The sequence below is a fragment of the Ammospiza caudacuta genome, chromosome 6, assembly GCF_027887145.1.
Source record: "Ammospiza caudacuta isolate bAmmCau1 chromosome 6, bAmmCau1.pri, whole genome shotgun sequence".
Taxonomy (NCBI): domain Eukaryota; kingdom Metazoa; phylum Chordata; class Aves; order Passeriformes; family Passerellidae; genus Ammospiza; species Ammospiza caudacuta.
The window spans coordinates 27,957,257-27,981,446 of NC_080598.1; the positions used below are offsets into that span (position 1 = coordinate 27,957,257).

General features: G+C 56.4%; 1 protein-coding gene across 1 annotated transcript; it reads right to left on the reverse strand.

Moving 5' to 3' along the window:
* Positions 1 to 102: 102 nt before the first annotated feature.
* Positions 103 to 23,573, reverse strand: MAPK8IP1 (mitogen-activated protein kinase 8 interacting protein 1). The gene is made up of 14 exons (XM_058807658.1): positions 23,447 to 23,573; positions 23,254 to 23,334; positions 19,881 to 19,965; positions 17,790 to 17,895; positions 10,147 to 10,380; positions 6,425 to 6,506; positions 5,010 to 5,882; positions 4,307 to 4,382; positions 3,701 to 3,873; positions 3,318 to 3,427; positions 3,076 to 3,195; positions 1,981 to 2,051; positions 1,556 to 1,654; positions 103 to 1,116 (listed from the first exon to the last, which is right to left on the reverse strand). Exons 1-14 carry the CDS (start codon positions 23,571 to 23,573, stop codon positions 1,044 to 1,046), a joined length of 2,310 nt encoding a protein of 769 aa, XP_058663641.1. The 3' UTR covers positions 103 to 1,043.
* Between the last annotated feature and the right edge of the window lie 617 nt (positions 23,574 to 24,190).

Here is a 24,190-nt window from a genome sequence, read left to right on the forward strand (position 1 = left end):
TCTTGGACCAATAGCGAGAAGCTCCAATTCTTCTTGCGGTCCCAAGGGAAAGAAGAAGCCAGGGCCCAAACCCCTTGTAGCAGGAAACAAATGCCACAGTAGTTCTGCTCCAGGAACCATCATATTTAATAGTTGTTGCCATCACAGCAGATCCAGCTGAAGCACAGACATCACTAGCTGCAGGGACCGGGACCGGGAGAGCTCTTCTTCCTCCCTGGTGCTTCGCACGGCTCCCTGCAGCCTTTAGCCCTTCCCACTTCAGGCAGACACCCAGCTTTGTGCAGGGGCTGAGCCCCCCTGCCCTGCCTCTGCCACCTGCAGCTTAGGGGAGAGGGGAAAGGGGCAGAGAAAGGCTTCCCTCCCGAGGGTAGAGTTACTGCAGGGAGGTATGAGGGGAATTTTTCTCTCTCCCCAGGGCATGGATTCAAGATGGAAGGGGTGGGGATGGGGACAGAGGCAGGGGAAAGCTGTCTCATCTCATTCTGGATCTGGCAGAGGAGATACTGGGGCTTCCTCTGCCATCCCTGCCCAGCAGCCATCTCCCCAGGGCTTGGCAGGGAGGTGATCCCATCTACCAGGCAGGAGCCAGCATGTGGGTCTCATTTTCTTTAGCTGTTGTGTCATCATACTGCAAAAGACTGACTCTGCCACTGCAATTAAAAGTCACCCCAGATGGATGTGACAGGAAGCTGTGCCATGGTCACAAGGAGGAGATGCTGTCACCCCAGCCTGCAGCTGGAAAGGGCACGAGCACACTACTGCCCCGCACCAACTGCTCACAAGCAGGACACCCAGTGGGTGCTTCTCCCATAGAATAAACTAAGAGTATTTTGTACAATAAACACAATTTGTCCAGCCCTCCCCCCTCCCGTCCCCCCAGCCCAAGGAAGGGGAGTCACGAAAAGAGGCGGCGCTCCGTGCCCCGGGGAGCCCTGCCCCGGGCCCGCTCCTCCTCCAGGCTCAAAGCAGCTCTTGTCCATGCACGACACGGGGAAGGGGCGAGACTGCAGCCCTGGCTGAGCAGGAGGTGCCTGTGCCAGCCCCTACTCCAGGTAGATGTCCTCTGTGGGGCACGTGTACTCCACATACTCCTTGTAGAATTGCTGAAAAGCCCTCCTGCAACACAACACCAGGCAAAGCTTAGCTGCAGCCTCCCCACAAGGCAATTGCAGATCCTTGTTTCCATCCTGACCCTCACTCCTTACCCTGTGGCCTGTTTGACCCTCCCAGGCCCTGACCTCTTCTGCATTAGCCCCAGAGATGCCATCAGAGCAAGGATGGAGACCCTGTGGCTCTGATTCCCTGCACAGTGCATGACTTTCAGCCATCTGCCTGCAAAGCCTTGCACTGGGACTTGTTCCAGTACTGTCAGGAATATGATGCCCACAGCCCTGTCAGCCCTGACTCTCAAGCCAAGCATCTCAGAGGAGGAAGAGGTGCCAGCCTGGGGCCAGGTCCAAGCCCCACATGTAGGTGGGCAGGGCAGGATTCAGCCTAGCTGTCTTGTTCCTCCTGCCCTTTATGAGCCAGCCTTCTCTGCCCAGCCAGGACTCACCCTACAGACTCCGCCAGTGGCTTCGTGGACTCCTCCGAGACGAAGACATGACAGGCAAATCTGTGGTCAGCAGGGTGCTTGGTGATGAACCCAAAATATCTGAGGGCAAAGAAAGTGGATGTGACTGGACCAGCAGACCAGGAGGCATAGGTACCCCAGCATCTCTGAGGCATACCCTCCCTTAAGCATAGGGATTTGGGACCTGAAAGCCCCCCCATAAATCCTGGTGGCCAACCCAAGGTCATGCGACAGCCCATGTCCAGAGCTGCAGCACTGGGCTCACAGGGAGCCCTCCAAACCAGGGCTCTGGGAAACCTCTTCCCTTCCTAGCCCCAGTCGTGCTACCCCCAGAGAGCAGGAAGGCAGGAAAGCCTCGCTGCTGAGCTACTGGTGTTGAGAACTGCACTACACTTCTTGCTACTCACTTGTTGTTCTTTGGATGGTACCCACAGAAGGAAATGTTCTTCAGCTGGAAAAAATGGCTACACTTGTTTACCTGGGGGAGAGAGAGAGAGAGAGAGGGGAACTGTCAGAGCTTTTCTCCCTACACCCTACAGTGCAGCTGGTCTCTGGCCACTGGAAATATGCACTTGGAGACTGAGGAGTGAAATTAATTGGAGACTAATCCTGGGCTGCTATCAGCAGCAGTTTCAGGATTGTTCCAAGCACCTGAACAAAGGGAGCTTTTCCAGGCAGCCCTGCTGGCTCTCACCTCAGCTGCCTTTACTGCCAGTAGCTCCTGCAGGATTTCCCTTGAGGCCCTGAGTCAGACTGTACTCAGGCTAGAGTCAGTGCTGCTGTTCACTAGCACACACAGCCCTCCTTCTTCACTAAAAAGGCTCTCAGAAACACTAGTACATAGAAGATGAATGGATAACTTAGAACTAAACAAGTCAATTCAAGCCTGGGTGTCAAAGGGTCCCAGCCAGAAATGAAAACTTAACAAGTCTAAACTGCAGCTAAGTTGATGGCATCCTCTGAATTTAGGCAAGATTTGTAGAAACCTCACACAACCTCTATCACAGCACTTAGAGCCATGAGCTACTCCTATCCCTCAGCTGGAAGGGAGGTTTCCCAACAGCTTGCTGCAAAGCCCTCACTTTCCTCTACTCAGCATCCCAATGTGCTTTACTAGGCTACTTATGCAGAATGCTAATCAGCAGCCTGCCCTTACCAGATAAAGAGATTACAGGGCAGATCTGGAGGACACCACTCAAAATAGCAGCAGAAAGGTTTAGAAGCAGCTGACAGATTACTGGGAACGGCTCAGCTCGCAGCATCCCAGCGAGTGATGTGCCTGGCAGCTGTGAGAGCATCAGCTGGCAGTACTGCCCCGAGCTGGGGCCTTGCGAGGCATGGGGGATCTCGATGGTGGGCCTAAAATGCTGATGATGGTGTTTCTCACACTCTCAGACGTGGGGTGGAGACCCTTAATTTTCATATGTAATCATGGCCTGCAGCACAGAGGGCACGAGCAGCAATGAGGGAAAGGATGAGATGAGCAGGGAGGGGGGCACTACCTTGCTGTGCTCCTTGGAGTCGTCAGCTTTCACAGCAATCTTGACCCCGCGCACACTGATCTCCAGGACGCAGCTGGAGGGGGGGTTAAAGTGCACAGTGAGGCGGCGTGTGGTGGCAATCTGCAGAGAGACAGACAAAGCAGAGGGACACGTGAGCAGTGATGATGGTTCCCCACTGAGGCTCTGCCCTGCTGCCAGATGGAGCAGGCCCTCCTGCTCCCCGGGATGGAGTGGGACACTACCTTCTGCATGGCCGCACAGAGCACATCATTGCCCTTGTGGTAGGGAACCTGCACGGAGCCGAGGAACTTCACCCGAAACTGGTCCACCCAGTCACTGCTCTTGGCCAGAGCTGCAAGAGAGAGCACATGGCAGGGATCATCTTTGGTGACCAGCTATGTGGGCTGAGCTCCACCTCCCCTCTCCACCTTCCCACCCCTGTGCTTTTCCCTTCCCAGGAAAAGCTTCCCTCAACACCAGCTACCAACTCCCAGCATCACAGCAGAACCTGCTCATTGCTCCCTGCTGGATGCCCAGTTTGGTCCTCCCCCCTACCCCCTGCTCAGCAGGGAGGATGTGGTACAAGGATGTGGGGACATCAGCAGGCTGCACGGAGGCTTCATACCTGTTACATGGTCTGGGTCCTTGGTGACCTCAATAGCATAGTAGGCAGGGAAGATGCCCCGATCTCCTGTGCGCATGTTGTAGGCCTCATACCAATAATCTTCTGCCTGCACCTCCACCAGCAAAGGATCATCCACCTCCAGCTCCAGCTCGTCCGCGTGGCGAGGCACAAACCTGGGCAGAGAGGCACTAGAAGCAGGCCGGCTAGCAGTGCTGGTGCCCTTCTCACTGGCACACTGCTGGGACACCCCCCACAACCCTGGCAGTGCCCTGGTAGCCATGGGGACCTGACATGCTAAATAAAGCACTGGAGGAGGTTTGGGCTCAACAGGCAGCAGCATCCTCACACCTAATGCAAGGGTATCCCCTATTGCACCACTCCAGCTGCTCCTCAGAGGCCCTGACTGCCCTTGGAGGTCTTGCCCATGCAGCAGCTTGGGCAAATGTTGCTCCTGGGCAGGGCATGAGCTACAGGCTACAGGTTTGTTCCCCAGGGCTTCCCACACCAGAAACACTGGAGTTTGTGCTGGCCCCACCTTGGTGGGAGTGCAGAACCAGCTTTCCCCTGATAGAGGCTGGGGACACTGCCTGGTGCCTGCAAGCTCACCTAAAGACAGCACGGTGAGTCTGCTCCTGCTCCTCCCCGTTGATCATGCAGGAGAACAACCCAAAGGACTCAGCACCTGGGGACAAAAGCAGAGGAGAACATGTCAGCATTGAGGGATCAGCATCACAGCCAAGAGAAGGACATGAGCCAGGCTGTCTGCTGAAGCTCCTGCAAGATGGTTCATCCAAGAAAAACTCTCACAGGGGAAACTCCTGTGATGCCACAGGAGAGAGACACGGCTGGAGCTGCTGCGCTGGTGCCCATCAGTCCCTGCTGGGAACAAGGCCTCCCTGCACCAACACAAACAGCTGTGACACCGGCATGGGACCAGCCACACCATGGGAAACCCTGCCTGCTGGAGCATGCTGACAGTGCTCTTCTGGGCTTGGAGAGGAGTGTGGCATGCCAGGAATATGATGGCCCCCTGTGAACTCACTCAGTCTCCCCCTCAGCATGGCCATATCTGGGGCATGCCTCAATGCAGCCTCAAACACCTACTGCCAGCCACACCGGACAGTCACAACACTTTTCCAAGCCCCACCATGCCTCCTGGACCACCAGGAACAAAGCCACAGGCTGCAGCAAGCAGAACTGGGGCTGAGGTCTGCTGGTAGCTTCCTATCTCCTGAGCACGTACCAGAGACAGGCAGGGCTGCCAGGGCAGGCAGCCACCAGCCCACCTTCCCCTGTGCCCAGCACTCACTGGAGGAGCGTGCCCGACCACTCATGAAGACATTGAGGAACTTCTTGGAGAAGTGGATGTCTGCCTCGGGGGTGGAGTCCTCAGAGAGGCAGACTGAGTCACGCTTCAGCGCATCCTCCTCATACTCCTCGCCGATGGCCGACTCATAGGGTGACGAGATGCAATTGTCGTAGACCGTGGCTGAGTCGCTCTCATCGCTGTAGCCTGAGTAGCACTGCTTGAGGCTGACCAGCTCCAGCTGCACATTCTCATCCACCACCAGTGTGTATTTGACAGAGTCATAGGAGAGGGCACTGGTGTCCGAACTCACAGAGGCTCTCTGAAGGTTGTGCCCCGGCCGGGAGCCACCACTCCCGCCACCACAGGAGGCCCTGGGCAGGTTTGTCTTGTCAGGGGAGGACATGTAGTCCAGCACCTCATCCTCCTCGCTGATGGAGGGGTTGGTTTTCCCTGCCAGGGCTGAGTAGCCAGAGGTGTCGATGTCGGAGCTGATGGACATGCGGTTCTCACTGGACTGGGACAGGAACGGCTTGTCATTCTCCAGGGGGTCCGAGTTCTTCTGCACGGGTGTCAGGTAGATCTCCTCTGTGGCCTCCAGCCTCACATCCGTTTGGTAGCGGATGCGGTCCCGGTGGGCCTCGGGGCCCCTGGTCACCACCACGACGCTGGCACCGTGCGGTGGGGCCCGGCTGGGGGCCTGGTGCTTCTCGGGCGGCTGGGATGAGGCAACGCAGGCGGGGGCCATCTGCGTGGCTGCTGTGCGCCGGCATGGGCTCTCCGTGGATGTGCCCCGGTCTTTGGTGGAGGTTGTGCTGTTTTGGTGATTGACCTCATCACTCAGGCAAACGTGGTCATGGGGAGGGGTCTGCTCACCTGTGGGGACAGGAGAGCAGCGTAGACAGACACACAGAGGGAATGCTCCCTGATGGGGAAGGTGTCCAGGGACGCCACCCAAACTCACAGAATCACAGAATCATTTAAGTTGGAAAGGACCTGTAAGATTCTCGAGTCTAAGTATTAACACTGTCAAGCCCACCATTAAACCATGTGTCGAAGCACCACATCTACACAATTTTCCATATTTCTGGGGATGGTAATTCCAGCACTTCCATCTTCCAATGCTTGTTCAACATTTCAACAAAGAAATTTTTTCTAATGTCCAACCTAGACCTCCCCTGGTGCAACTTGAAGCTATTTTCCTCCTATCCTGCTCTGTGCTACTTGGGAGAAGAGAACAACTCCCAGCTCACTAACAATCTCCTTTCAGGTAATTGTAGAGAGCAAGACGGACATGCACCCTGCATCCACGTGGTACGTTTTCCCCAACCTCCTGCTCCAGCACCACTTGCCTCAGGCTCCTGAGCACCATGAAAGGGTGCAAGGAGCTGACCCTGGCCAAAACCCTAAGAACTCACCCGTTTTCAGAGGGGACGATGACCGGGACACCCGCTCCTGCCAACTGTGCTTTTTCCCCAGAGAGTTGTTATTCAGAGTGTCCTGAGGAGAAGAACAAAGCTGCCTTATAGCCTGAACAGTAAACAGCACGCGGCACAGCAGCACCCATTCCTCCCTGGGCCCACAGCACCCTGCTCTGCTGGGCTCAGGGAGACCACCAGCCCCACAGCTCACCATGCTGCTGCTGCAAGAGTGCCGTGATGGCTGAAGCAGGGTGGGCAAGGAGCCAGCTGGGCTGCATTCCTCCACCAGGGAAAACCTGGCTGCAGAAGCCCACAGCTGGACAGTCCCAAGACAAAAAATTCAAGACCTGAGCCTGCCTGCATGCTTTGCTCCCATCCTGCCAGCCCTGCCTACCTTCAAACCACCCAGCTTAATGAAACAGGGGAAATGCCAAGGACCAGGTGTTGTGCTGCTCCTCAGTTAGAAGCCAGCTACTGGATAGATTAATTCCTGCCTCTGGAGATACCCATATTGGATGTACACAGGAGCATACACAGATAGTGTGCATGCATGCAAATCTACACATACACAGTTCACTAGCAGATGTCAATTCTGAGCAGCATGAGAGGAGAGGCAGGATCAGACCATCCATGCTGCCCATGCCTGGGAGAGTTTCTGTGGGTGTTGTGCCCTGCCTGCCCAGCCCTGGGTGGCTGGCCATGCATAGGTGCAAGGGAACACATGCTCAGCCTTGCTGCAACACCCAGGGAGCAAAGGACACCAAGTCCCCTCTAATGAGGACCCTCCTGCAGATGGGGGACAAGTCCCCCCTGCCTGTCTCCACAGGGTGTGGCATCCTGCCTGGTGTAGTGCCAGCCCTCATCCATCCCCAGGGTGTCCCTGGCTCCACACTCTCAGCCTCCAATGGGGCACTGAATGTTTCTGCCCCAGCTGCAGCATTTTGCACTGTTGGGTTCTTGCTTAAAGTACCAGAGCCCTGCTGGGACTCCCTGGATTTTCTCACGGCCTTATCACCAACCCGCAGCTGTTCCCAGCAGCACAGGAGCTGCCCTGTCCTTACTTTACCTCCTCACTGACATGAAGGAAGCCTTTGCCCCAAAATTCCATCATGCCACACACGGCTGAACCATGCCTGCCAGATCCCTGCCTCCATGTGGGGAGGGAGAGACCCCCTTCACAGAGCTCTGGCAGCCTCCCACTGTGGCCTCCTTGAGTCCTGCCTGTGCCAAGGCAAATAACAGCACGTCCCTGCTAGCCTTTCCCAGGGACACACTGGGCTGGGATGTGGGCCAGGCAAGCTGTCACAACGATGGCCTCTGTGTGCAGAGTGCCACAGGCCAGCACACACAAGCCAGCCTGGCTGCCTGGACTGGGACAGGAGGCAGCAATGCAGCAGGCACAGCCCACTGAGCCCACCCATGCCCACAGGGCCAGAGCGCTCAGGTGTCTGTAATGCCCTGCCAGGGTGGAGAGGCATTCACAAAGTCTCAGAGGATGAACCTAGCCAGTCACAATAGCTGTTTCTTGCCCTCTGGGAAGCTGGAGATGTTCCTCTCACCATTTCCAGGCCACCTGCCTGGGATGATGATCACAGAGCACCCAGCAGCAACTGAGACATCACCAGACTGGATCCTGGCCCCATAGGATCAGAGCAGAGGGTGGGATGATGCTGTGCTTTGTGAACACCCTGTCTGGCAGAGTGCCTGGTGCCCCAAATGGGCATTCAAAAGAGGATGCATGGCCATGGTCCCTCTTCTGACTACTTGTAGGAGAAGGGAGCCAAGCAGGTCAAGGGGATGCAGCGCCTCACACAAGTGGAGACAGACTGGGGACAGGCTGCTCCCCAAGGGATGCCCTGCACCCTGTCCTCTACTCAGGGCACCTCATGTAGACAGGGAGAAAGTGCCTCTTGCTAGAGGTAGGCATTCAGAACGGGAACCCCAAGCACCTTACAGCCAGCCTCTCACTAGATCCTACCAACAACACTATCCTACCTGGCCAGCCATGCCGCAGTCCTGTGCCACCATCCCTACTGGCTCCAGGCTCCCATTGCCAGCTGTAGCAAAGTCCCCTCTCCCATTCCCCATGTCTTCAGCTCAGCTGTGCCCACACCTCACAGTGAGCTCCACAGCCTCCACCATCTCCTTGCAAGGGGACCATCAGCTTCCCCTCCCCAGCCTACCATCTCTGCAACTCCCCCCACCCCCATCCCTCTCCAGACACCTGCTCCCACCCCCGGACACCGGTTGGGACTGAGTGTCTGGGAGAAGGCCCTGCTCTTCCCCACCTCCCCCAGCTGGATGTGGCTGCCACACACCACTTGCTCCTGGGGGTCCCTGCACAGGGTGGGACAAGGCTGCTGCTGTCCCCTTGTCCATTATGCTCAGTGGAGCTCCCCCCGCCTCCCCAGCCCTGCTGCCTTTGTCCCCGGTGCCAGCTGCCTGCGGGCGCCTATCCTTGGCTCTGTGCCTTCCTCCTCCTCCTCCCACCCATGGCCTCAGGCAGAGAGCTGGCATCAGCTGCCGGTGCTGGGCTGGTGACACCCAGCTCTGACTACTCCCCATCTGTCACCCACGGGGACACCTGCCTCTCACTTCATGCTCCTCGGCTGAACGTCACCGCGACGAAAATCCTCCTACTTGGCAGAAGGCAGAGCTGAATGGAGGAGGGCGGCAAAAATAGCCCTGCACGTCGTGCACTTTGCGTGGGTTTGTGAAGTTTGCAGAAGCAGCAGAGCAAAGGGGCTCCAGCCGCTGCCTCGGGGGTCAGGATGCAGGGCACCAAGACATCATCCATTCCAGGGTTGACAGTACTGCTACGGCTGTGTGGGGCACGCAGTCTTGGCTAAAACCATCCAGAATCTTTACAAAATCTGAGCGTGAGCGAGACAACAGTACCCTCTTGTTCTCCTGACCACCATTTTGGGCGTTGCTTTTCTCAGATTTTGTACGGGGTTCTGACATTAATGCTTCTCTTGCCAGGCACCACCGCTCAGAAGCTGAGGCCACCAGGTCCCCACTGCCAGGCACGGGGCACCTGCTGTCACCAGCCTGCCCTAGAGCTGGTGCTGCCCCAACCCGGGACAGCTGGAGCCCAGCCAGCTTTTGGTGCCGGCCCCGGGCTCGCCAGTCCGTGCCGTGGTCCCCCGTCCCCCGATGGCTCATTCACGCGTTCGGTACCCGTGCCTCGTTTGCTCCCCATCCCACGGGAGCCCTTCGCAGCTCCCACCCTGCCAGGCCACCCGGACCCTGCTGGGGCACATCTCAGTCCCGGCACGATTCCTGGCGTTTTCTCTCCACCTCGGCACCAGAGATGAAAGAAGGACCCACCCGGCGCCTAAGCCCCCTCAAAGAACCCCCGCCGATCGCAGTGCTGGGATGCTCGGCGGTGCGCAGGGGCGGCCGGGCAGGGCGTGCTCAGGTCCCCGGCACCCGGGGAGCCTCGGGCCCGCAGAGCGCTCCCTCCGGCTCGGCCTGCGCTGCCCCCGGCCCGGGGTAACGCGAGCGGCCGTGGGAAGGGACCCCGATGGCGGGGGCGGCTGCCGCGCCGAGCACCGCGGGCAGCGCAGCCGAGCCCCACCACCCCCTTCCATTCCCTCCCCCTCCCTCCATCCGCCCGAGACAAAAGCCCCGGCAGACGGCGGGAGCATCCTTCCTCCACCTCCTCCTCCCCCTCCTCCGCACCACCCAATCGCCCCGAGCCCCCCATCCCGGCTCACCTGGCTGCGAGGCACCTGCGGGAAGAGGTTGAGGGTTGTGGGTCGCTTCGGCCTGTAGACTTCGGTGGTCCCGGCCGGGGGGTCTTTCTGCAGCGGCTCGGGCGCCGTCTGCTCCTCAGCCGGCGTGTCCCCCGCCGCGTCGATGAGGTCGAGCTGGAGCATCTCGGCCTGCAGCCGGCTGGCCTCGCCGCCGCCCGCCGCCCGGGCCGCGCCGCCCGCCCGGCTCACATGGCCCTGCCGGGATTAGTGCCCGCGATCAGGCCACCGGCAGGGCGGACGGGACGGGCCTCCCGCCGGGGCCGGGCAGGGGGGCCGGGGCCGCCGCACCCGCGGCCGCTGCCTTTTAAAGGGGCAGCGATGTTATTCGCGGAGCCGGGAGCTCCGCGCCCCCTCCCCGCCTCCCAGGCAGGTGTGGGCAGCATCCCTCCTCCCTTAGTGAGGGGGCTTACTCCCAGCAGGTGTCTGTCTGTAGGTACGTGCAGCCGTCACATTCACTATGCAGCACACAAACGTGCACACCCAGGTTTCATCTCGACATAACAAGGACATTTTTTACAGTGAGAACAACCATTCTGCAGAACAACCTCCCCAGGGAAATGGTAGAGTCCTCATCGCTGGAGATTTTCAAGACGCCACTAGAGAGTGTGCCAGATCGTCTCACCCAGACTCCCTTTCCCACACCGGGTCTGACCAGGTGATCCTTTGAGGTCCTTTCTAGCCTGGGCTGCCCTATGACTCTTCCTTCCAAGGCAGACTGTGCCCTTTCTTGGTTGCTGTCCTGGCAGGTGGGACTCATACAAGCATGTAATCAGTTTGATCAGACTTGGTCTATCCCCTGCCTGAAGCAGGTCACTCGAGGTCTTGTCCATCATCCCTGAACATCCTCCACAGGTGGAGAACCCACCACCATACTGGCACTGTGTACTGCATTACTACTACTAATTTTCTCTCTATGGGGTTGAAATTTTCACTGCACACCTCTGAAAGGAGTCAGGCTCCTCCTTCCCTGTAATGCCCACTTGGACCAGCAGCTCCCTCCCCCTTGTCTTACTCACTGAGGACAAGCTTTGTCTGCCCACTCCTTGCATGCATTTGCATATATCAGACCTGATATATGGGAGGGATGCCTGGCACTGGCTGTCCAGTCACCTGCTGGTGGTGGCTGTGCTCTGGCTGGAGGCAGTTCCACTCTTTCCCCTGCACCCTTTGGGAGCAGGGTGACCACTGTGGCCTGTGGGGAGCTGGTGTCCCATCCCACCCCCCTGGCTGGGCGCAAGTGCAGAGCCACCACACTCCTTGTGGCTGTGTGCTGGTGAAGAGGCACCAGCGTCACCTCTGTGTGTGTTTAAATGTCCGTGGGTGCCTTCCCAGGGCCCCCTCCTCGCATTAACTGGAGCTTGCACATGCACAAGTTGCTGCAGCCAGCAATAAAGGCAGCAGCTTGGCATTGTGGAGTTGAAATCGTGTGTTATCAGCTGTTTGTGGTGACTGCAAGCTCCCCAGCAGGCAGAGGTGGGGAAGGTGGGGTTTTTGCAGCTGAATACTATCCATGTCTGCAGCTGCATGGAGGATGCCCCCTGAGTCATGAGAGAAGAAACAGCCCCAGCAGCTCAGGCAGCCACTCCAAGAGCTCTTGGTGCTACCAGCTCCTGACCTGTCAGACAAAAGCCAGCACAAGCAGGGCTCTGCCTGCTGCAGGCACAGCACAAACCCTCTCATGGGAGTCACTTCCCCCCAGTGTCCTTGCTGAAGTCCTGCAGTGGGTGAGCAACTGGAGAAGCACTGCCACAGATACTTGTCCTCTTGAGGCTTTAAACATTTAAATCCCTTGTTTTGAGCATTAGCTTTCATGCTACAAGTTCTGTATTTCTGTCTGTGACAAATCACAGGATTTTACAAGGAAACCGAGGCACGGGAAAAGAACTGGAGGGAAATGCCAGCTGAATAGATTATACCTAGCCAAAGTGGGTGTATTGGAGTCAGCTGGTGACATTCAATCTAGACTACTAATAATGCTGCTTCCATAATCCTGTAGCTGTAACAATCACTTGGGAAACTCACAGAGGGAAAAGTCCGGGAAGGATGCAAAAAAGCAAATCGTTATCATTCTGAAGAAAAGGGCACCCTAGCAGGGGTGCAGCATTCCAGGTTCAAAAACTAGGAGGAAACTACAGCCACTGCAGGTATTATTTGTGGCCTGTAGCTCAACAAAGTGATTTTGAAACCATACAGAAATCAATCACCTTACCATGTGAGTGAGACCTGCAGTGATCCGTAAAGTAAGGGCAGGCACTAGACATTGGGAAGCCTTTCTAACTGCAAGGATACTGCCACACCAGAGCAGGCTGCCTTGGGAGCCCTCTAGGAACAAGTTAATGTCACCTAAGGCCAGCTTGAGCACGCTCATGTCTCAGCACAGATGCAATGGTGAGGTGACTTCTCAAAGTCCCTTCACCTCGTGGGAGAGATTAGGGTGTGTGGGAGAGCAGTACCAGTACCCAAAACTTGCAGCAGGATAAACACAAGATGCTGTTCCCCAGTGCAGTCACGGGGACACTCGTGCTTCCTTACAGACCTGTCCCTGGGACTGATGTGATGCTGCTGTGCCCTTGCTGATCCTACCTCCCACCTGCACCGTGCCGTTGCAATGGCAAAAAGTCCCAGTGTCCAGCACCTGGTCTGTCTCTGACAGTCCCAATGCTGCGATCCATGGTTCCAGGGGGCTGGAGCGGAAAGAACCCTGCTGCAATTGAGAGGTACTGGGATCACTCCTGGAGCACTGGTCTAAGATGGGGAATCCCCTGTGTGGGGAAGCTGCTTGCTTCCCTAGGAATGAAAGGCTCCTGCAAAAAGAGTGGGGAGATATACAAGATCTTGCTTGAGTGCTGTAAGTCTCTTCCCTGCTGCCCCACTGTCACAGCCTTCACTGTCAGAGGAGTGGCAAAACCCTCAGCTGGGAAAAGCATTTTGTGAGTGCAGGGAAGAGGGGGGGACTTACTGAGCAGAAGACACAACTGTGCCCCTTCTCCCCACCACCGGCTGGCTTCAGAGCGCCAGGAGAAAGAGAAGTCTCTCTGCCCCCAGCCTGGCACAGCCACAGCTGGCCATGGACCACAGAGGCAGCTTCATGGGACAGCCTATGAAAAGCTGCACGGAGTAAGCAGCCACCTCGCTGCCCTGTCCTTTGCTCCAGCCCTCACATCCAGTTCCCCACTAGTCCCCGGGCTGCAGGCTCATGGCAGCTGCTTCCCTCTTTGCAGCGGGTCCTGCTGCCCTTCTGGGAGCAGCAGCACACTTGGATCAGTGGCGCCGAACATCAAGAAAAAGCCCCTGGCATTTCCAGCAATATTATTATGCCAAAAAAAATGGTCTTTTCCCTCCACATTCCTGTGTCTTTGTGGCTGTTTCAGACCTTTTCAGGCAGACCCAGGAGGGCTCAGCACAGTCCTTCATCAGCTCTTTTCCCTTTGGGCACTTGTTCTCTAAGGTACTTCCAAGAGAGGTATTTCTTTTTAATTTTTATTATTTTGTTTTTTAATTCCTGCATTAACCATTTCCACAGTTCCTGGAAAATAGATGAGGCACTAAACTTGTATTAACCTCTGCCTGGCTGTTTGCTGGGATCCATCTTGCTGAAACCAGAGCTTGTCACCCTGGATTTCCAAGTCACTAAAACAAGGCCAAACCCCAAGTCTGGTGCTTTTGTTGCAAGTATCCCTCTCAACATACCTGCCCTGCTCCTTCCCAGCTGGCCTCCTGCCTTGCCATTCAACAGCCCCAGTGACACCTCTGCTTCCTCTACAAGCCCTCTGCTCCGCCTATCTCACTTCTCGTTTCATTCACTGGGGACTTCTTGTGGAAATTAAGGTTCTTTTCAGCCACACATGGTATTGTTCCTCACTCTTAGAGCATGGTCTCCCATCCACAGGTATGGTCCTTGTCAGTGGAGAGTGTCTCTTGCACAAACATCAGTCTACACCTCCTTGCAGTTCTGTGTGTCTGAGCCACTGTTTCTGAAGAGCTTCTAAAATAGCCCATAACGAGGTCACTGTTTTTCTGGGACCAAAAAAATCCCCAAAACCCATATCTGTTTGGGTGTTGACCTTCACACCAGTTGCCTGATACTGCCACAGGTTTTGTCATCAACCAGCTCTGTCCAGACCCCCTCACCTCATCAAGGTCACAAGTTGTCCCCATCTAGCTGTCACCTTTGCAGCCCTCAGGCAGGGTTTGTCCCCCTGGCTCCTGGTCAGTGCCTGCCCACCTCTGCAGAGACTCGCTGCTGGGCAGCTGGATAACTCCAGCCCCTTGGCCCACGGTGCTCCCCACATCCTTTCCCCCTTGCCCGTGGCTCTCTGCTCTGGTGTGACTCAGTGAGCCAGCAGCTTGCTTTCACCTCGCATTGCTCCACTGCCAGGCTTTCACCCGCTGCCTGGCCTGCAGGGGTGACCAGGGCCAACCCTTCCCCCTCCCTACCACAGCTGCTCTGGGGCACCGGGTGCTGCCACGGGCACGGCCCCCTCATGCCCTGGTCCCAGTGCCCCTGACTCGCCACCCCCAGCAGCCCCACACAATGCAATGAGCGGGCTGATGCTGACTGCTGGCCATTCCTGACGTGCTGGCCATTCCTGATCTGCCCGCCCCTGCTCGGCCATTCCTGCCCTGCCAGCTCCTGCTCCTCACACAGACCCGGCCATGCTGCTCCCTCTGGGCCTGACTGCTTCCATCAGGCAGATCCTGCAACCTTGTCGCCCCGAGCTCGCTCTGGATGGCAATCAGGTTGGAAAGCTCCCTGGCTCTCGCCTTCGACATTTGGGATTGAAAAGCCTCTCTCACAGCCATTGTTGTCACCACTTTCGGTTCTGCTCCTCGGGCAATCCTCCGCGTCCCATATAAACCATTTGGACATATTTTTAGCAGGCATTTTTTCTGAGCATGATAAGCTTCCTCCTTTGCTGTGTTTATGAATAACTCATTGCTTCCCCTACGGCAGCCTCACATCCCCCTCCCACTCCAGCAGACTCTCAGTGCACCAGGACATTTGTGTGAAGCAGCTCTGAGCTGTCCCCAGGGGCTCACTCTCAGAGCCTGAGCAAACCCTCTGATGAGGCTCGGATCTCAGTGTTGAAATGCAGGGAAACAGAAACCCCTCAGTAAACTGTTTCAAATGGGCAAAAAAGGCTGGTTTTCCTCTCCCTGAAGGAAGGGCTGCAGCACTTGAGATGCAAGTCCCCCCTGCCCCTTCCCCTCCCTGCCAAACTTCAGCCAGAGGCTGTCAATCTGTGGAGAAAAAAAATAAATCCTGCCCTGAGCCCAGTGGTGCTATCAGCAGTGGGGAACTGGGATGGTTAATGGGAAGAATCCAGCAACAAACCCCCAGTCTCTGTCTGCCTCACCTACTGCAGGCAGAAGATGTTCCCAATGCCAGGCCCTCACTGCGGCTGTGCCCTCACAGATGCCCAGCACTGGGCTCGCCCTTGGTTTTCCCTGCAGCATTATCCCTCCTCCCTTCAGCACACACAGCCCATGAGCCCAGACTGTCCCAGGGAAGTCTGGCCATAACACCCTACAGCAGGAGGAGTCTGCAGTTGGAGCAGAGGTACCGAGAAGCAGCCCCATAGCTGGGAACAGACAAATTTTTGCTGGGAAGGTCACGAATTTGACCAAGGAGCACAGCAAGACACCTGCACCTCCCAAGGATGAGGTCTGCCTGTACTGTCCTGCCTGCAGTGAGGAATTCCAAATGACACAAATTCACTTTCTAATTTTAAATCTGCGACAAATTCTTGTGCCTTTCCTGTCCTCACTGGGTCTTTAACAGTTTTGCAGAGGAAGTATTTCCTCTGGGGGACAGAATGATTCCCAAACCACTTGGCTGCTCCTCTAGCATTTGCATCCTTTAGCATGAAACACATTGACAAAATGCAGAAACTCTCTGTTGAGAGGTATTAGTTCTTAGCTTAAATAAGTAAGTTTTCAGTAGAATGAGTTAGAATGGGTTCATAGAGTTATAATACTGTGTGATCTAGTATGTTGATTGCTCAGCTTTACTTGCCTAGCACCAGTAGCTGGATCTGCTGAAGCCTTGACACAAGCCCTGAGTTTACACCTAGAGATGTTTTTGCCTGGAATTGAGTTAATTCTCCTAGTAATTTTCCTAGTATTTGGTGCAGTGCTGTGTTTTGTCTTTCTTATGAGAGGAGCACTGATAACACACTGCTGCTGCTGTGGTTGTTGCTGAATAGTGTTTATCCCAAGCCTAGGGCTTTTTTATTCCCCCATGCTCTGCCAGCGAGCAGGTGCACCAGAAGTACAAACCAGAAGACAAGGAGACTCCAGCTGTCAGCAGAAGCTGTAACTCCACAAGATAAGAACAGTGTATGGCCTGCCTGCACAGACACAGAGAAAGAACCCAGTAAGATGATGTTAGAAGAACCCAGACAAAAAACTGCCACTGGACCAAGAGGTGCAGGAGAGTGCCTGAGGGGTGGGTGCATGAGTTGTATGGCTATAATTACCCAGGGATTTCTTTGCTCAGGGTCCCTCTCCAAGGCACCCAGCTTGAGCTGACCTGGCGCTGTACCACTAAACTATTTTTATAAAATCTGAGCTGGGGGCTTTGCTACAGGAAACCTAGGGTTGAGCCTGAAGGAGGAGGAGTCAGCCTTGAGTGAGTGTATGTTCAAGTGAGGGGTCAAATGGGCACCTGTCAGCTTACTGGAGCTGCCTGCTACAAAGAGTCCCCTCCCAGCAGCTAAGGTCTCAGGTGGTGTGTATGTGATTCCTTGAGTGGTGTGAGAATGCTGAGGCCGCAGCTTTTCCTTTAACAACCTGCATATTTACAAATCCAATATAATTATCAATTTATCTCCACATTTCTGCCCCCATGGCCTTCTAGGGAAGTTCAAACAGTGGTGTGAACCCCATCAGGTTCTTGACAGCCTGCTCTAAGATGGATGGGACACCCAACTGAGGTACCTGCACAGGCTTCCCAGCTCCCATCTTTATTCCACCTGCTGCCTGCTGGTGTCAGAGCTACCTCCTTCCTTGTTTCAGGAGCCTCCAGGAATCCAGCCTCCTAAAGACCTGTGAACAGCTCTAGCTAAAGCTAGCTAGCAAGCCAGAGAGAACACCTCCTGTGAACAGAGGCAGGTCTCACCATGCCAGCCCAGCTGCATCCCCAGGTCCAGGGATGCATGTGGGGACAAGAGGCACAGCCCAGGTGGGACCTTGGTGCCACCTTGCACATGTCCTTGATTCCTGAGAATGCTTGCCAGGTGCCAGATGCTCGCTGGTCATCCTGCTCAAATGGGGGCATGCCCCCATTTGAACCCAAATGCTTGGGCTCATCCCTGAGGAACAAACTCCAAGCCCTACAGTACAGCGGAAACCAAAATGCACCAGCTTTGAAATGCTTTTTTTTTTGTCCCTTGAGTTTGGCTGGTTCAGAAAGGACCTGCACTGTGATGGAGTGAGGAGAGGGCACTGCCAAGCAGAGGGGATGGGACCATGGCAGTGGATTTCTTGAGAAAGCATCACTCATCTGGGGACCTGGTGGTCCTGCATGTGGGTTGATGGTCCTGCCAGCCCCACTGGCATGTTCTGCCCATCCCTTTCCTTCTCCCCACCCCCATCACACTTACCCTGCTGGCCAGGCTCTCCTTGCAGTGCAAGCTGATTCCACACTCATCAGTGATCTCAGAGAGGTCTTCATCCTCAAATTCCTCAAGGCTGATGTCATGGGTGAGCCTGGAGGGAGTGGAGATGGCCTGGTCACCCACTGCCCCAGTGGTGGACAGGAGGGTGCAGGGTGCTGTGGTGCCTGTGGGCTGGGAGCAGCACTGACACCCCAGGAGAGGCTCTCCCAGTCTTTACTAGGAAGAAAGACTGGGAAGGCAGCTTCTTCCCAGAGGGGACAGGTCTGTCCCCATGAATGGCTGGGCTTGGCACAGTCCATGGCTGTTGGGAGGCAGGAGGAGTGTGTCTCAAAGCAGTCCCTGCCTGACCAAAGACAGCAGGGACATGCAGGTTGAGAGTACATGGAACAGACAGAAGAGCCAGCCCCATCACAGGAGGCTTGTTCTGCTCACACCATCCCAGGGAGCCTCTGGGATTGTCCCAGCTGGGCACAGACACCCAACAGGGCAAGGGCCGGGGTTACAGCAATTGGAAAGGCTGGGTCCAGGGCACAGGAGGATGGACCTGCTGGGACAGGTACCACATCAAGACCCACAGAACTTGTAAGCACAGCAAACCTCTCAGCCATGGCACAACCAGCCCCTGAGCTGCAGCTGGCAGGGATGTGCCAGCCCAGCTACCTGCAGTAAGAGAGGGCAGCGATTTCCCTCTGCACCAAAATCACTCCCCGGGGTGACTATGGGCATCCCTGTGAACATCAGTGCTGCTGAGCTGGTCTGCATGGCCTCAGGGCCCCTTAGGGCTCTCAGCCCCAGCCATACAGTCTCCTTACAGCCCTTCAAAATAAGAGAGATCCTTTCAGCAGCTGAAAACATGCTGATGAGCCCCGGGGGAGTGATGAGGTGCTCCTGGCTTCTGAGCACTAAAACATTTCAACATAGTGGTACTTCAGTGCTCTTCTCACTTATTCATTACCACAGGGGTAAATAAAAGAACCCAACTCAAAAGTCCTTGGCCAACGTACTCAGACCCCTGAGTTTTGTCTGGAGTGGCCATGGACACTGCTTTGCTTGCTACCATTCCCCCTTGCTCCCAGCTCCACTGGCTGGGAGACACTTGGGTGAAAGGGCTGTGCCAAGTCCATCACCCCTCTCTGGATTGGTCCCCAGCAGTGCAGTGAGAAAGGAATGAGAATGGTGCTTTGTGACCTGCAGAGCTCCCACTCTCACTTTAAGCACTGCTTGCACATCTTGGGGCTCCCACATGCAGTGCCATTAACCCAGTGGCGTGGAGGGGTAACATCTCCCCTGCCCCAGCTCCTGGAGAGGGAAAAGAGTGGGAGAAGCCCATGGGAGAAGCAGCATCTTCCCTCTGTGTTTCTGAGGACCCCACTAGTAGTGGTCTCCTGGGGTGAAGACAACTGGGAACAACCACAGCCATGGAGGCAGCCCCTGGAACAGGAATGCAAGGACACAGCCTTCAGCCCAGGGTGGGATGGCTGGACCCCCCCTTTGCCTATCTCCTCCTCCTGCCCCTGGAAGGGAGGCAACGCGGAGCAGGAGGCTCATGATGAGCCTTCAAAGCACAAATCGATTTCTTCTCGGGTTACACGGTCGCCAGGGTGGGACATCATCCGTTGCTAATGCTCGGGGCCTCGCCCGCCATGCCGGGAGCGCAGCGAGCGCTGCGGGCCCGCTGAGGGCCACAACACTGCCGAGGGCTGCCAGGGCTCCCTGGCCCTGCAGGAGCAGCCTGACAGGGTGGCAGTGCCCCCACTCCGCATGGGAACAGGCAGCCCTGCCCATGCCCTCGGGATGGGGAGATGCTGAGCGGCTTCCCCAGCACCGGCCCTGCCTGCCGACGCTGGGGCGCAGCAGGAGGTGTCCAGACACCTTCTGCCACTCTGCTGCCTGGCTGTCACACAGCTCCTGCCCAGCCAGGAAAACTTTGGGCTCAGCTGCGTGCCAAGTTTGCTCCTGTCCTGTGGCCATCGCTGGCAGAGAAGGGTGATGTGCCCAGGACCGAGGGGCTGCCCCTCACCCCCCTGCATGCCCGCGGGACAGGCCCCCCTTCCCCAGGCCCAGCCGGTCCCCTACCATTTCTCCCACTGATCTTCCAGCCAGCTCTCCTCCTCGGTGCTCGACTCCATTTTCAAGGGCAGCTGCATTGAGGAGGACCCCCCTTCACCGGGGGACACACTCCCACACCAAAAAACACCCCCAGACCTGCTGTGGGGAGCCGTGAGGGAGATGGCAGCTGACCCGGGGTGCCCACTGCCTCTCCGCCTGCCCCGTCGCAGTCTGTGGCTGCCGGCGCTGCTCTCTATCCTCACTGCGCAACCTGGGCAAGCTCATTAAAAATAGATGGAATCAGCTGTCCTGGAGGGGAAAAAAATAAAAAAAAAAATAACCTCCCCAGCTGAGCCAGTGCCAAGTCCCTGCACTCTGCTGGGGATGCTGACTGCCTCTGCCTGCCAGCCAGCCAGCCTGGCTCCTGGTCTCGCTCCAGCACTCGGCTCCTCAGCACCCACGGTGGGCACAAGAGCACGCCATCATGGAAACCCTCAGCACACGGCCTCTCCTGCCCTTGCAGCATTGCTGTCCCCCACAGCAGGGGGACACAGACAGGAGCATCTGTCCAGCTTCTCTCTAGGTGGAGTGAGGTCCCTCTCTGATGCAAAGGCCAGAGTGTTTCCAGCACAGCGGGACCGGCGTCATGGCAGCTGCACTTCCAAGCTGAGGGGAGTGCCTTTGCCAAGGGACAAGCCCAGCCAGTGCAGAGCAGTGCTAGCAGCACCACCCCTTCCCTGTCTGCCCCCACCTAACCCCCAGACCCACTCCTGCCTCAGGCAGGATCATTCCTGGGCTTCCCCAACCTCTAACCCACGCTGAGGGCCAGGGAAATACCTGGTGAGCTGCTCTGCCAGCTCCCACCCCTCTTCTGCTGCTGAAGGAAATAAGGGTCTTTCCCAGGAGGGCCTATCAGGTGTTGCTGACAAACTTTTAGTACAGCAGCCTCAGATAATCCTAAACCACCCCCACACCTCTCAGACCCACTCACTCCTTGTCCCATCAAGATGAAGCCAAAGTAGCTCTAGAAGAGGCACCTACCATGACTCTGAGATGGGGACAGGGCATCCCCCTCCCCACTCTGATGCACAGTGGGGTGGCACCCCCACTGCCGCCCATCACAGCACTGCTCTCTTGCCCCTCACTGACACCCACTCCAGGAGCTTCAAGTAATGGGGGCATCTCCTACCACCTGCTTTGCTCCCGGGCAGATAAGGGTGGGTGATGTCACAGGAGCCCAGCTCAGGGCCTGGACTGCCCTGCTCAGCTAGCCTGTTGCAAGCTCTCTCCCTATCAGAGCCTCACCACTGGTGAATGTCACACGTGATACTGTGGTCATTTTCACTCAGCCCCACAAGAACAGCATGCAGGACTCCATCTTCCCTATCAGCTCTGCCTGGAGGCACCTCATCTGCTTGAAACCTCAATTAATGCAACAAATAAAGAAATCTCCATCTCCGTATTACTTGCGCCCTTTGCTCCTCTCACATGGATGCTCCAGGAAACACAAGGAAGGCTCTCCATTACCCACCTCTGCTCCCTGTGGTGGAAACACCCCTTCCTTTCTCTCTTCCTTCTCAAAGAGGCTAAAAATACCAGCAAAATGAAACAGCTCTGACTCCTCTCAGCTCCATCACTGGCAGTGAAAGTCTGAGCAGGACTTTCACTGTACAAAATCCACAATACACGTGTACTTTGGCCAATTTCCCTAGCCAATGGCCACGGCATCACAGGTATGTGGGAGTCTGTCTCCATTTGTGAGGGTGGGAGAACCCTGTGCTTGCAGGTTATTAGTGCTTTCCTGAAGGATGTGCCAAGAGGCACCTGAAGGTGGGCAGCCCTGCTGTATGCATGAGAAGTGATAAACTTGGGATTCCCAGGAACTGAGCAAGAGTACACACGTGGGTGCAAGAACAGAGGAAGATGTTACCTGCCCATGGCAGGAGCAGCTTGACCACAGTCCAAAGTACAGCCTTAAAATCAGTCCTGGCTGCTGTGCCATTCCCTGTCAGCCCACTGCCACTGCAAAGGATTTTCCATGCAGGGCAAAACCAGGGCAAAAAAAATGATGTGATGAAGCTGGGTGCTCCAACAGGCCCAGCTGCCCAAGCCATGCTCTGATAGTCTGCTATTAGGTGCTGTGAGCAAGTCCTGTAACCAGCACCGGTGGAAAAAATAACACTAACCTACATTTGGCTGGCCCTGTCTCTTTCTTCCATCTCAGTGGCCAGAGACTGCTTCATTCGAATGGATGGGAAGGCGCCTCTCCCCGCCCATCAGAGGAGGACAACCCTTTTGTCTCCCCTCACAAGAAGACAGGTAGCCCCATTCCAATGCCCAGCTCATTCATTGCCTCCAAACAGGCTTTGCTGACAGCTCCAGATGAGCACGACAGACACATAAAACAAACCACAGAGCTAAAATGATTTTTGCATCAGCCTGAGGTGCCTCTTTGAACTTCCTGACAAGACTGAGAGAACTTCTTCCCCCAGAGAGCCCCTCCCTTCCCAAAGGGCTGTGATTTCTGACAGGGCTCCCTGAGTAGAGGAGTAGTTCCCCTTCTCTCCTGACCTGTGGAAATAACTCCCTAAGGGTTTCTTTTCCTAGGTGCCTTCCTGCCCAGAAGCTGGGTGGATGCCCTTTGCCTTTATCAGGGAAAGCTGAAGGAGATAGAGGGGATCATTCAGTGACCCCTCCCAGGTTCCAGCTACATTAGAGCCACAGTCCTGGGGACAGCAGGGCAGGCAACACCGTGAGCTCTGCAGGGCCCTGCATCCAGCTGTGCCCCAGTTGTGCCAGTCCTCCCTGTCCCTCTCATGCTGGGTAGAGGGACCCCTAACCCAGAGAGGCCCCAGAGAGCCCCTCACAGGAAAGCCTACCACAAAGCACTGCCAAAGCTTCTTAGCAGGGCAAGGAGCTGCCACACAGCATCCCAGAGAAAGATGTTGAGGAGCTCCAGTGAACACAGACTGCACTGTAAGGCTTTTGAAAGCTTAAGGAAAACAGGGAGGATGGATGAGAATGACTTTTTCACTGCTGTCCCCTAAAATGTTGTTTTTCTTATTATGATGAACAGACACCTCTGGAGGACCTCCTGGCTAAAGGAGGGATCACCTCATCATCCTTTTCCTCCCACTTCTCAGACAACACCAAATCATCACGGGCAGGCCACTATGCCTGGTCTCTTCAGAGCTCAGTCTGTTTGCTGGCCAGGACCAAGCCCTCTCCCAGTCCAAGCCAACCGATCACCTAATGCTTGGGCTGGCGTGTCACCACTCGGAGCTGGGAGTGCAGGGGCATGTGCCAAAGGGCAGAAACCTGAAACACCTCATCCTGCAGGCAGCAAGCAGGGGCAGAGGGCAGGGCCCACCTCACTGCCAGCCATGGTCTGAGCCCTCACTCTGAACTGCGCTCATCGCTGCTGGGTCATCCACGGGGGACAGCCCCTCGCTGAGCCGTGCAGCAGGGATGCATGTAGGACCTGGGACATGGACCAGCCAAGCTGTGACACATAACCCAGCTTGTGTTTCACAAGCATGGCTCCCTTCTCCCACGACACTCCCCGCCACAACATCACCTCTGATCTGCCAGACCCTGCCCCAGGCTCAGACACATCACTGCATCTTCTTCCGCTTGCACCGTGAGCTTGGTGCCCGTGGAAGATTTTGCACTCCTGTCTTGATTCCCCAGTTTTCCACCCAGCTGCACAGCCTCCTTCATGAGGTCAGTTCTTCCCTGGAGCAGGCTGGCAGCACACAGGGCTCCTTTTGCAAAGATCTGAGGCACAGGCAGAAGCAGCAGCTCGTTCTCCCTCCCAGGGCACGGCTGTGTGCTGGGGAGCAGGAGGGTGCCCAGGGGACAGCCACACCTCCAGGACAGCAGGTGGTGGGCCCAGAGCCGCTCAGCAGCTCAGCCTGCGGCCCCTGGCCCGGTGGCCAAGCCCCTCTGCATGGTGGAGGATTCCAGAGGCAGCATTGAATCGCTGCCTTTGCAGGGCACACCAGCCATGTTGCAACAGCTCCCAGCAGCTCTCGCAGGCAGCTGCAATAGGAGGCAGTGCCAAAGAGCCGGAGCCACCAGCAACGGGGGGCCAGCAGCAGAGCCCTTCAAATATTCATTGCCTGAACACCACCTTTGCTCGACTGCACCCATCTGTTTCCCACAGGGACCTACGGGTTCCCCAACCTCAGGGGCTGGGCCTGACACAGGAGGGCATGAGCTTTGCTGTGGTCCCAAGTGGGGACCATCCCCTCCTTTCCACCCAAAATCTCAGCATGCAAGGCAGCTGGTACCATTCCCCTTTTCACAGGCAGCTCCCCCCAGCACCCTGGATGGCA